At 32.9% G+C, this 14,053-nt stretch overlaps 1 protein-coding gene across 1 annotated transcript; it reads left to right on the top strand.

The window, feature by feature from the left end:
* Window positions 1-1,307: 1,307 nt before the first annotated feature.
* Window positions 1,308-11,820, top strand: LOC136971835 (polycomb protein eed-A-like). The gene is made up of 12 exons (XM_067266337.1): window positions 1,308-1,425; window positions 3,512-3,658; window positions 5,708-5,797; window positions 5,885-5,950; window positions 6,020-6,145; window positions 6,232-6,313; window positions 6,393-6,484; window positions 8,340-8,473; window positions 9,030-9,135; window positions 9,208-9,360; window positions 11,357-11,430; window positions 11,502-11,820. Exons 1-12 carry the CDS (start codon window positions 1,309-1,311, stop codon window positions 11,629-11,631), a joined length of 1,317 nt encoding a protein of 438 aa, XP_067122438.1. The 5' UTR covers window position 1,308; the 3' UTR covers window positions 11,632-11,820.
* The last annotated feature ends 2,233 nt before the right edge of the window (window positions 11,821-14,053 follow it).

The following is a 14,053-nucleotide window of genomic DNA, read 5'->3' as shown; positions in this document are numbered from 1 at the left end:
GAAGAGGCCATTGCTTAAGCTTGTTTTCGTCGCGGAGCGGCTCATCGAACGGCAGACGCGTTTCCTGATAAGTTATTCTTTCTGCGAAAAATTCGCTGAACTTTGGAGACATCATTAATAGAAATATAATTTTTATGGCCGTTGAATAATAAATATTTTTTAGTAGGTCCGCTGCTCGTTTAAACTCAACGGTTTGCGCAATATCCGCTATTGGTCTAGATTCGACCAATCCTGTCGGCCATGACAATCTGTCTCATTCTTTTACCGTGTTATACGACCCTGTTTTAGCGTATTATACAAACACGATCGCAATTTTTCCGCAGTGTTATACGAATCCGTCTTATGTAAACCCGTGTTATAGGGGGGTCTACTGTACTAGAGTGGCTGTGACCATGGTTACAGCGCTGTTGGTGGGAACAACGGGTACTACCAACGAGTTAGAATATTCTAGCTCGTTGCCTTTACACAACACAAATGCAACGTCCTCTTGACTAAAAAGAAAATGGCGGACGCATATTCAATTTTTCTCAAACACGGCGTCGCTTCATCTACTCTATGTAATATATTCTAGCTGGTTGGCGATTACAAATATTTAACCTAGTGACACCAAGTTACAAACTAGCAAACCAACTGATTATAAAGTGGTACCTTATTAATAATACAGTATCCCATTACAAAACTATTGCAAACTTTTTAAAATAAACCATTCTAAGATAATATATAAAAGTACAATATATATATATATATATATTTTTTTAATTTAATATATATTTAATCTGACAATATGTAGTCAGTCATACAATGCAAGAGCAAACAGCAATATTTTTTGGGTGTTCTCCAAATTTTAAACCACGCAACCATTTTACATTACAATGTCCGTTCTAGGACCTTCTTTTTTACACAAGAAAGTTGACAACGTTAACTACAGTAATGATTGCTTATTATATTTTATTTTTTGCACAATCCATTTTACATCAATGGGAAAAAACAAGCGGAAAGAAGATAAACGCAGTTAAAAGCAATTATTTGCCGCCTTCTATACTGTAATTAGTAGTTTTCTAAAACGACACTAGAGTGCGGATCATTCGTTTTCATTCCGTACATAACTCACGCTACAAGTGTCAATAATTATTAATAAAGCAATTTAAAAAAATAATAATTATTTTAAAATAGCCAAATAAAACGATTTTATTAATAAAAGTAAATTTGAAATATTACCAAATATATAATAAGTAAATTAATTTTAAAATATATAATTTACTAAAGATGGCGGTAGTATCGGGATCGAGGATATACATACATTTCAAAATGTCTGATGCAGAAGCGTCCCAGGAGGCGCCAAATCAAAACAAGAAACTGAAAATGACGACACAGAACTCCGATCATTCTACTCACAGTCACACGGAGGATTCGGGAGACGAAGTTGTAAGCATAAATAACGATTATATAATTCAGAAAAATGATATTTGTCCCATTTAAACAGTCGTGTTTATATTATATATGTATCGAGGTTAATACTCTTTTACCACGTGTTTGTGAAATTGACAAATTTTTCGATTCTCGCCAATCGGAGGACGGAATCGATCAGTTTCGAGGCAAAACGAGTCAATTTCTTGTTTAATTTATCCGAAAAAAGAAAGATTATGACGAAAGTAATCGATAATTTTGTAAAATGATTTGTTTTTTTCAGATAAAAAATCAATAATCTCTCTTCAAGAGACAATGCTCCAGTCATTTACTTCAAGTTTCATCAATAGATTACCATTGAGAATACTTTTCTGTTATTTATTTGGAGTTTCTAAGTGATAATTTGTGTGTATTTCGTATTCTAGATGATTATTTTTTCCACCAGACTGAGAAAAGCATGTTTTTAAATCACTACATTCATACCTAAAGTGTAGTAATATTCATCAATGTCATAAATGCATGCTGGAATAGAAGGGGGGGATCATTTGGTTTGGACTGGACACAAATTACCTGAGAAAGTGACGAAAAGTCTGTTTTTACTTGTGTTGTTAACCTTATTTGGTTAATGTTACCTATGGTTCCAAAATGTCTGCTCGTCTCCGATTCCAGCAAATAGAAGAAAGGAAACAGTGGGGACGCATGTTCTAACCTAACCTAACCTAACCTATTATAATAAATTACCATAATTATTACCAACAAAATTATTAGAATAGGTTAGGTTAGAACCTGCGTCCCCACTGTTTCCTTTCTTCTATTTGCTGGAATCGGAGACAAGCCGCCATTTTGGAACCATAAGTAACATTAACCCCTTATTTGTATGTTTTTACGTCTTTTGGAGAAGGGCAGGGCTCCGTCTCGTCCTTCTCGCCGACTAAATATGAATATAAAACATCAATTGAGCCGGAATTTTATAGTCCGACAATTTAGTTCTTGTAAATAGATGTGAAATTGTAAAGTTAGGTAGCATAGTTGATTTAGAGTCGTAGTTAGTTCCCTCGTCAATAATTTCTAAAAAAATGAATAAAAACTAATTCGTCGGAGTTACCTTATTCCGTCTTTTGCATTTAGCAATGTAAGATTAGTGTATTAAAACTTCTTTCTGTACTAAAAATGTATAATTAAAGAAAGTAATAAATGTATTGAAGTGAGAAAAATTAACTGAACGAGAAACGAGGTTGTAGTTTTTCGGTCGAAACCATATTACATAATGGATTTTCATTGCTTCGAGAGAAGTATGATTTGATAATTGATATTAAAATATATATTGCCTATTTAAATAAAGTGCATCAAATGTATCAACAAACTGGCAAAATTATAAATTCTTTACTGAAATGTTTTCTTCCATATAAAATCGTAGGCACAAAAAACCTTATACACGCTGTTTCTAGCAATCAAATTAATAAGCACAAACTTCCATATACAATGGATTTTATATTAACTACCATTATATCTAGTTCGGTATTGCATTAATAAATGTTACTTCAATTATATAAATTCTAATTTAAATTGGGATATTTCGTATTCGTAAACACTAGTTATCGTCATAGTGCTTCTAATGGATTTGTATTAAAATCAAAATTTTGAAGTTATTTATTAACGTTGTTTTTAATGTCGGTTATAGTGCCGAAATTGTCAAAATTGATAAAATTGGACGAGGGATGGTGTAGAAACTTTGAGTAAATATTCCATATTTGTCGACACTTGTTGAATTGAGTGAACTTGAATCAATTTTGCATAAATCGGTGATTCGAGTACAGTAAAATCTCGGTATAATGTCTTCCTAAATAGTACCACTATCAAAATTTTTAATAAATACTCGGATGTTCCCATAAATATTAAATAGAAAACTCCTCTTTTAATATTTATAATGTATTATTTTGCATTGTAGATGATACTTTATCACCAAATCCCAATTTTTGTGTGTACAATTTTTGTTTAAGGTACTTTGGCTTAGCACCACACTCTGTTTAGTGATGATTTTTTCATTGAAGACTATACAAAAATGCTGTATAGATATGATTTAAAAAGATTTATATCTTTTTAGGATGAAACTTCCAGCATTGGAAGTGCATCTACTGCCGACAACACTTCCAGAAGCGACACGCCTACCAACAGAGGAAGGAGAAGAGGTCGGGGACGATGGAAATATAAACATAGTAAACTTGCATATAAGTGCTCCATGTGGGTAAAGGTTAGTTAACAAAATATCAAAAAGATACTTTTAAATTTCTACGACATTCTTTTAGAATTTAGGTTTTCTCGTCAGAGTATGTGGGATTCTGTATTCATTATATGTACAGATAAAATAATAATTTAATTAGCCAGATCACCGAGGTTGCTAAGACATCAGACCGACACTCCTAAGATGACAGATTTGAAATTTTATCAGAAATTTTGAGTGGCTTGGCCAAATGTGTCAACGTCGGGCCATTTCCTTCACAAAAATTGCCCGATTGCCTTGTTGAAGTTTTGATTTGAGTTTGTGATGGGTTTGTTATGAAGATTTAGTATCGTGGGATGGAAATTTTGACAATATATGTATAGACAGTTCTTGATTTCGGACAACTTGCTCTTTCATACGTGATACCCTTAAATTGCTCTTCGTGCGAAGTACGGTACGACCCAGCTTAATGCGGGGGATACGTTCCTAGACAACAAAGCACTAAACAAAACAGCATTAAACGAGTACATAGGGAAAGGGGAACACACAATCAAAATTAGACATATTTTACTTTAATTTTAAGTTATATTATTATGCAAATTAATATAAAAATATGTTAAATAACACATAGACATATGTACACAGAAATGTAAGTACATTTTTTGTGACAAAGGTCGTGGTTCTTCTGAAATTTTTGTTTTTTGTGATAAAGTCATGTAGTTTCATTTGTCGTTTTCTTTATCTTTCCCTAAGCAAATGTCAGTAGCAAGAGATCGCATCCAAAATGCTTCATCTTGCTTTTGCATTCCTTTCAAAATCTGAATCATTTGCTACAATTTGATCAACGATTTTGGTTATTGTTACCAAACTTTTAGGAAATCTGTAGAGAAATTCTTTGGGTTCTTCATTTTCAGAATTACTATTTTCCAGTTCTACACGAATTCCTTGTTCTGCCAGTTCTTGAAGGTTGTCGTTGGCAAGACTCACCAGAAACCTGCAGTAACTCCTCAATATCCTGCTCGTCTACATTTCCTAGTCCTGCTGTATCAATTAGGTTGACAATTTGGTCGACCTAAAGATACAGAGATAGGCTCTTCTCATTGAGAATTCTTGGATACCTCTGGGCATAACTTCTTCCTACACTCCGTTCATGCATTTATCAGTTAATTCTTGCCAAGCAAAGTCGATATCGCCTACGGCATCCACAATGTTGTATTTTTTCAAAATTGCACCAAACAAACATAGGTTAAGGAAAGTACGGCACTATGACGAATTGCCATTTTTTGCCAATTAGTTTGTGTTTGGGAATAATTGTATTACATGAGAATCGATAAAATGCTGCGATAATTTGAATCAGTGTAAATTTTGAGCTTTTTTTAAGGCTTTGAGCAGACTGCATTATATCGAATCAGTGTTAATTGGGGTAGCATTAAACGAGATCTTACTATATCATTTTTCAGCTAACAAAACTTTCGAGCTATAGTTAGTATAACGTGTAAAATAAATACCTAAAATCCAGCAAAAGAAATGTAAAATTTAACAAGAAATGATCCCTTTACAACATAAAACTATTAATGTGTACAGAAGTCGATAATGTTTTTACATTTAAAAGTCGGGGTATGCGAGTGTAAGAAAATAGCTATTTCCCTTTTATTTTTAATTTTTCATTCATTATTACATATTTACTTACTTTTTAAAACCAATCATTGCATTATTCTCGAGTCTGTTTTAAGAAAAATAGAATACTCTATGCCGATTCCTCTGCTAATTCTGTTCTTCGGCTTATGCAGGTGCATCGGTTAACGACACACCACAAACAGGAGGTTCCGTAAGATTATAACGGAATTGGAAAATTCATAGCCTGTATCTTTTCTGTCTTAATAAATTTCCATTTATCTGTGTTGCATATAATGTATATGAATAGATAATACCATATAAAATTCGTCTGATGGCTTATAAGCATAATTTATGACGTTCGTGTAATAACAAAGTCACTTAAGAACTTACTGTATCTTCATAGTTAAGTGGTACCTGCCTGTACTCTGTAATTTCAATAACTATAAAAATCTTTTATAACAGGAAGACCATGGTCAACCATTGTTTGGTGTCCAGTTTAATCCACATTTAAAAGACGGTCACAACATTTTTGCCACTGTTGGAAGTAATAGAGTAAGATATTGGACAGTTTAATTTATGTCTTACATTTTATAAATTATTTCTAAAGAACCGTTTTATATTTAAAATTTCTTTTCATAGATAACAATATACGAATGCTTAGAAGGCGGAGGGATTAAATTATTGCAAGCGTACGCCGATCCCGACGTATCCTTGACCTTTTTATTATTTGTAATATTTTTATCGATTTTATCTTAAACCTTGACCGATTCGAAGCCAGACGAAAACTTCTACACGTGTGCCTGGTCTTACGATGACGTTACCGGCTATCCTTTACTGGCAGCTGCCGGAACTAGAGGCGTTATACGTATTTTGAGTCCTGCAGTTATGCAGTGTATCAAGGTCGGAATTAAAGTTTTCGTAGAAGATCCGTATTTAAATACAAGTTAAATATTAATGATTAGTGATTTTTTATCTTTATTTTACAGCACTATATCGGACATGGTAATGCTATTAACGAATTGAAATTTCATCCTCTTGATTGTAATCTGTTGCTTTCAGTGAGTAAAGGTAATTATCAAATTAGTGAAATAAGCAAATTCAATTATATTTTTTTGTTATCGACGTAAACAGATTTAATTACGTGCAGATCATGCGCTTAGACTTTGGAATATAAAAACCGACCAATGCATAGCGATATTTGCGGGAGTAGAAGGTCATCGAGACGAGGTTTTAAGTGCTGTAAGTATTATGCGATAAACACTTTAATAAATCAGAAAATGACAACATTGTATACAATTATAATATTCTTTTCTGATTAATAATTATGAATTATTTTATTTAAATGTTTATCTTTATTATAAATTAACCCTTTGTTACCTGGTCATCTCCATTTTGTATCTGGCCAAATCTGTGATGGTTATGATTAAAAGCAGACCCTTTTAGTGTCACGGGAAGGAAAGAGTCGAAAAAATAAAAAGTTTTTAAACATTTTAATAACTTTTTTAATGAATGGATTTTATTTTAGACTCAGTCAGAGCCTAATACTACGTTCGCACACAATCCACGACTCACTTCAATCTCGATTGTGACTGTCGCTGGTCAAACGTCGTGCTGTTTGCACAGGCAGTCCGCTCAAGAACAATCCGGCTATTACACGCAATGATAAAACTGACATAACTACGCAGTAAGTCACGAACACCAACAAATGAAATGGAAGTTTTGGTTAGAAATAAATATAGTGCTTTTTCTTACCATTTTACAGTACTTTATAATAGACAGATGTCATCGTCTCTCCAAATACAGTATCTGTTTTATTTCTCTGTTTATAGCCCAACATGTGTTCTGCCACCATCTTGTATTTTCTTGTGCGCATGGGATTGTGGGATCTCTCTTATGACTGGATCTAGTTTCAAGAACTCTCTTGAGTTAATCGCGATCGAACCTCGTTTCAGTCGAGATTGAAACTGTCGAGGGAGGTCGCACCAAGGCATAGTCACCGACCTTGATCACAATCTAGATTGAAATGCTTGGTGCGAACGGGGTATAAGAGGTGAGATGGAGCTTGGACTAGTCAAAGGAAGGACCCTTCCCATTCCGAAAGCCTTAAAAATACGTAAATCAATGAGAGTAATAAAATTTAGATTTTTCACCAATTATAAAGTTGCCTTTCGATATAAATTTTTATTAATTTATGTTTCTTGCAGACGGATTAAAATTTAATTCTCTACGTAGCTGGGTTTGGGCCAAGTAATTTTGTTGTTCTCTTCTATCTGGATGTACGTACTTCTTCATACTCACTCTTCATTTTTATATAAGGGCATTGCTTTTAGTGAGCCTTTTTCAGACTGTTTGATCCTCTATTCGTTTTTTCTTCGGTTTCTTTTTTGTCGTGTCACTATTGTGCTCCACTTTTTGTTTTCTTGAGCCTGCTATATCAGCAGTTGGCTGCAGTTAACAGTTAACTGCTTTATCAGCAGTTAGAAGGATTTATAAATTGAAGTTCAGACCTTTTTGTATTTCACAACATTGATAACACAAGAAGTATTTTTGTATTAGATATGTACAGTACTGTTAAATGGGCTACTATTGAGTTTGTCTAATATTTCTACATATGAGAATATGTAGCAGTTTGAGTTTATTACAAAGAGGCAACAATCTTTTGAGCAGTTAAACTATATTTTCATCAACAAACGGCCATCTTGAGGTTCCAAATATGAAATACAAATTCTAGAATACAAGTGCTTGCATTTACAACAGTGCAGCTGCAAGTCTTTTTTCTTTTTTGACTCTTATCTTATGGACACTAAGAGGACCTATTTATGCCAGGTTCACATGGAGGTGGCTAGGTACTTGACGTACCCAGACAGATCTTTTTTCGGATCTTCTGGTGTTTTGACAAATTCAATCCCAAGTTCCCAGAGCAGCAGGATTTTATGCTGTTCCATAGTAAGTATTGCAGATCAATTTAGAAGGAATTCCTTTAAAGAGTTCTGTTCTTTAGTGACATTTCAGTTCATGAGTTTTAGACGCACACGTTGAATATGTTTTTTTTAATTGTTGACCAATGTATAATGTGACTTTTTTTTTTTCCTAGGATTTTGATTTACTTGGAGAGAAAATAGTATCGTGTGGAATGGATCACTCTCTAAAAATTTGGCAATTAAAAAAGGAAAAATTAGATACAGCAATTCAAGATTCTTATACATATAATCCTAGCAAAACTAACAAGTATGTTGATTAGAATTTAATCTCTTAACTGTGTGTGGGGGGGATAAGTAGTAAAGTCCTTTATACTGGTAAATGAAGATAACTACAGTTACAAATATGATATAGCACATAGTCGCTTTACTATAGCTGTACAAGGTGATATCGCTTGCAGTTCCCCTAGCGTTAAAATTTGGAAGTTAGTACATCTGTCGTGAAAACAGTACACGATATGGAAAAATGCCAATTACAAGTTGTATGGCAAAACTGATTGAATAGGAAAGAGCACACTTATATTCTCTGCACACAAATTGTATGAATAGAAAGCATGAAATGCTAATGTACACATCAAACACACAGTAAAAATGTGTTTTCTCTTGTGTGTCGATTCATGTTTCTCATTCATTTCTCACGTGTTTTGTGTTGTGTATTTCTCATTTTCCTATGTCTTTGTGCTGAATTCGTTATTGTGTTATGTTGTATTCGCTCACGTGTTTATGTATAAGGACTTTACTATTCACTCTTGTATAATCTATATATATTTAGTTTTTAAGGTTTAATTTTTGAATATATTTTATAGACCTTTTGATACCGTAAAGCACCATTTTCCCGATTTTACTACTCGTGACATTCACCGCAATTATGTAGACTGTGTACGTTGGCTGGGAAATTTTGTGTTGTCGAAGGTCGGTCGGTCATTTTTAATTTTTTGTTTTCTTGATGAAATTCGAACTTTATTATAAATATTTATATTACAGTCATGTGAAAATTGTATTGTTTGCTGGAAGCCAGGACAACTAGAGCAGAATGAATTAAAACACACGGATACTCTTGTAACTATACTTCATCGTTACGAATTTAAAGAGTGCGAAATTTGGTTCATGAGGTTCTCCTTGGATGCGGAACATAAAGTTTGTATTATATGCAAAATAGTACGCAAGTAGTTCTTTGTTAACATGTTGGATACATTCCTTAAAAGTGATATATTAAGTGAAAATGCATTAAGCAAAATTATACAGGGTGCTTTTGAAAAGTTACTTTTCAATGACAAATTCATATAATCTCCCCATAGGTTCCAGATTTCTATCTTGGGTGCTCTGAAAGGATGGGTGTACAAGAACAATCCTCACACTCTGGAGGAGCTTAAGACAGCAATTACCCAACACATCAAATGGATCATTCCCACCTCCCTCCAGAGTGTTTAACAATATGCAGCATGTTGTGCAGCTATGACTTAAAGCCTGTAGGGGACATTTCCAGCATTGCTGTAGGAGAAACTGCACTGTTCAGGGTCCTACACACCTGGAATGTCAGTGATTTTTGTTAGTGTCTATTTTTTTATGGGGATATATTCCATAAAAGTTTAGATGATGACGATTAGATGCATTCTTGGTTCCTGATCTCTAATTTGATTTTATTTGGTTTTTGTTATTTATGTAACTCTCGGGATGACGATTTATGTGCTTATCGTACAAAAGATAGAAGTATCTCTATGTAATGAAAGGCTTTAACATTATAACGAATTTGCTATTTTGCCATTCGTGACGATTAAGGACGTTCACAAAATGCTTTGTGTAGTAAACAATGTTTTTCTAACATCCAAATTATGCTTTAATATGCTTTTTTTCCTAGCAAGAATAAACAAATTTTCTAAATACTTGGAAAATGATACTTTTTTTAATCAAACATTAATTGAAAGGTATAGAATTCTTAGTAATTTTAACTGCTTCCTGGAGAGAAGTATCTTTTAGTCATGCTGTCTTTTGTTTCATATACTTTTCTGAAGAGACTTGTTGTTGAACGGTAGATTTTTTCTCGTAAGATATCATTTGAAGATAATAAGTGCAGTATAAACATCCCAACTTTATAGTAAGAAAATTCGTGCAACTACATTTTTGCAGAAATACTTATGTTCGGCATCACATTTATCGTATTTTCAATCTCTAACCAGTCACAAGTACTATGAATCACAAAAACTAAATCTATCAGTGACTCCACCAGCTTACAGTTTAATCTAGTCAGCAACCAATTATTAAATTTTTTTTTTTATCTTGTAAAATATGTTTTTAATGCTTTTGATTGGCTTTAATAATGATGCATTTAATCATTTGATGACAAAGAAAGACACTCTGAAAAAAACCATCGCGACCAATTTCAAGATTGATCAAAACGGGCAGAGAAACTAAGAGTGGAACTAAGGTATTCTTTATTCAATACCTGTAATAATCTCCAGAATTACTAATTACAGTACAAAAATAAGAGTACGGTACCAAAGAACTAAAAATGCAAAAGCTGGCATAACTATTTTATTTACCGACATAGGTCGTTCAAACTCCTCTTCCTGTCTGAAGGTAATACTCGCTCTCTATTACAAGCAATGCAGTTGTACCGTCGCCAAACCAAATTCTGGAATGCCGTTACGAAAAAATTCAGGTTTGCACTTCTTTATTCAGTGGTCCCCATTTACCAACTGGTCCAAATCTAATGTCGTCTTCATTGGATCAAAGACGGAAGTTGGGACTGTCTTCGGGGAGAATTTGACGACACGGGCAAGGCGTGGCCGTAAAGAATTGGGTACAACAATGCACACCTGAATTTTTCAGAGGATTCCAGAGTTGGGTTCAACAATAGCACAAATGCATTTCTTATAATATCAGTATCTCTTTTGTATAGAGGAAAAGTTTTTCTACCAAACAAATGCAATTTGAACAACCTATATCTGTAAAGTTATGCCCTCTTTTGCATCGGCTTTGGTACGGCCCTGGTATTCATAATTAATAGCGTTAAAACGAAACTGGAACATGTTAACAAGGATTATCTGAAACTATTATGGCTTTCTTAAACTATAAGTAATTGAACGAATAATAATAATAGAAATGAAATTTATAGTTTGGTAAATTTTCTTAGATCCTGGCACTCGGGAATCAGGTCGGGCGCACTTATGTATGGGACATAGACGTCGACGATCCGACCACCGCAAGGTGAGATTCTTTTAGTTCCTTTAAATTTTATTTTATTCTGGTACGTATTATAACTCGACGCCGTATTCTAGGTGCACGATTCTCACTCACGCCAAGTGTACGGGTGCAATCAGACAAACTAGCTTAAACAGAGACGGGAGTTTGCTTCTCTGTGTATGCGACGATGCAACTGTATGGAGATGGGATAGAATCAGTCATTAACGATGGACAAACGTTAATGCAATCAAATTTTTTAATGAGAAATTTCATTAGTAAATCTTTTTGTAAAACCTATTTCTTTTTTGTTGAAATAGAACTCTACTCAATTTTACAAGAGTTTTTTATACAGTATTATTCTACAATTTATATGATTTTTTTTAATTCAGTAAATAAACTACTGCTGAAGGTGAACAGATGTTAATTTATTTTAATTAAATTTTCTATTACTCTCATATTAGTTTAATATACAGTTCAAAAATTGAAGCTTCAAAGTTTCACTACCAGATGGTAGCACAAGTAAATTAATTTTTAAAAATCTTTCAAATTTTTTTGCTCAATTTTCTTAATTTTTAAATATTTAATTAATAATAAACATTTCAATTGAAAAAAATTGGTTAAATGATGTAGAAATTATTTCTATTGTAGAAATTTAACAAAAAAAAAATTTTAAAACTTTTAAAATTTTTTAACAGATGGAAGCACTGATCACAGTATAAAACAGATTTTTCTATAACAGTATCTATTATTATTCAAACAATAATAAAATTATTACAAATAAAAACATTAATTATAAAAAATAGCACAAAATAGAAGTGGCCATCGACATCATATTGAGATTATTAAATATTTTAAAAATACGGCAACAGATGGCAGCAAAATACGAAATAATTATATTTAAGTTATTTTTAGAGTTTTTAATTAAATTATCAATACTTTATAATTTTTTTTAATATTACAAAAAATGATTATAAATATTTAAAAAATAAAATCACTTAATAAAAAGTAATGTTGCGGAAATTATTAACGTTCACAACACGTCTTTCAAACTTTAAGGAGCGTTGACTTGTCTCCGACTTTTCTTATTCGAGGGGACGATCTTCTTGTCATATCGGAAGAGTCTTTGATGAATTGATGCAAGGAATAAGAAGGGGAAAAAAGGATCGGGACCACACCCTTCTCTCTAGGTTATGAAAAATCGCCCGAGGCTACCAATTTTGTTTTCTTTCTCGTTCGTCAATGGTTTTTGAAGTAGTTTTCATGAAAGACCGACGTTCATTGGTCGATGTTTGTTTTGACTCTGGCATGACGTCTCGTTCTGCTCGACTTCTCGGCTTTACAGAAAAGCGCTATTGTGTTTTCCCATTCCGTATTGACTTCGACACAATTACGAGACCGCGTGAAGTCGAGACTTTTCACAATAACTCGTTTATACGGCCGTGTTGGAGAATATTTCTCAAACTTGCCCTTCCCCTCTGCTTATTTTAAATAAGTAAACTTCCCTCCCCGTTCCGGGATTCGAATTCGGACTCCCCGCTTCTCTCTCTCCGAAGTTTAAAGTTCGCTCGGTATACGATATCTTTTTGACGTTCATATTGGCGAGAAGCGTTTCATCTGATGACGTCATTGCCCCTTTTATAAAAAAGATGACCTCACGCTTGACCTTTGGTGCGGAAAAGCTATGAACTAGAATGTAAAGACATAAATATCAACTGTAAACGGTTGGATAAATGCTCCTCGTCTATGTTCTGTTCTTAGCACTTTTTGAATTATATATTTTTAAAATAAACTTTCTATATATTTAAATTAATCCGTTTTAATTTTCAAAATAAACACGTCGTCATACTAACTGTACTGTTACGGTTACGTACGTCAGACAGTGACGTCATTGGCGATATCATAAAGTATGAATAAATAAAAGATATTTTTTTCTTTTTAAAGTCTAGTTTAGTTTCAAGTTTATCGAAGAATGTAATAATTTGCTATTTTTATGTGAATGTATGGAATATTTGTATTAAAAACGTATGTTTAAAAAACAGCAGACGACATTTGTACGGAATTAGTGACGTCACTCGGTAAGTTTTATTATTACGGCGTTACATAAAATGTCGGGAATTGTTGAAAGTTTTTTTTTTTATATCATAAACGTGTTTTCGATGTAAGTAAATCGAATTTGGGCTTCAGTTTATAAAATTAAAATTTAAAAATGATAAATTTTATCAAATTCTTAATACTTTATACGAAATTAGAGCACAATCTGAGTCACGTGATCTGTGTGTTTAATCACGTGACTATTTAATTTTGTTGAAAAATTAAATATTTGTCTCGTTTATTTGTTTTATTATCGAATTAATACAACAAAACAAGATGAAGATAACATATTTTAAGATGTAAATAAATTTCCAGGTGTTAACGTTTAATTCTAAAATTAGATACGAACGTCACGTGATCTATTTTTTGAATCGATCGAATCACGTGATATTGGAATTTAAAAGCTGCTACAAATTAGTCATTAAAAGTTAAAATTAGAATTAATTATAATTATTTCGAGCCATTTTTTTTAATTGGCAAGAGAATAAATAAAAGAAAGACGTTTAATATACATAAACAAAGCAGATGACGTCTAATGTCAACCGGATATGACACA

This window comes from Centruroides vittatus, unplaced genomic scaffold (genome assembly GCF_030686945.1).
Source record: "Centruroides vittatus isolate TY-2023 unplaced genomic scaffold, ASM3068694v2 contig_2726, whole genome shotgun sequence".
NCBI classification, from domain to species: domain Eukaryota; kingdom Metazoa; phylum Arthropoda; class Arachnida; order Scorpiones; family Buthidae; genus Centruroides; species Centruroides vittatus.
Note: the sequence above shows the minus strand (reverse complement) of the source record. Positions and strands in the feature narration are given on the sequence as shown.

Bases quoted from the DNA above. Each gene is read 5' to 3' on its own strand.
- LOC136971835 (XM_067266337.1), top strand. From the start codon at position 1,309: ATGTCTGATGCAGAAGCGTCCCAGGAGGCGCCAAATCAAAACAAGAAA. The intron at 5,798-5,884 runs GTAAGATATTGG...TTCTTTTCATAG, and splicing joins CCACTGTTGGAAGTAATAGA to ATAACAATATACGAATGCTT. The intron at 6,146-6,231 runs GTCGGAATTAAA...TTTATTTTACAG, and splicing joins CAGTTATGCAGTGTATCAAG to CACTATATCGGACATGGTAA.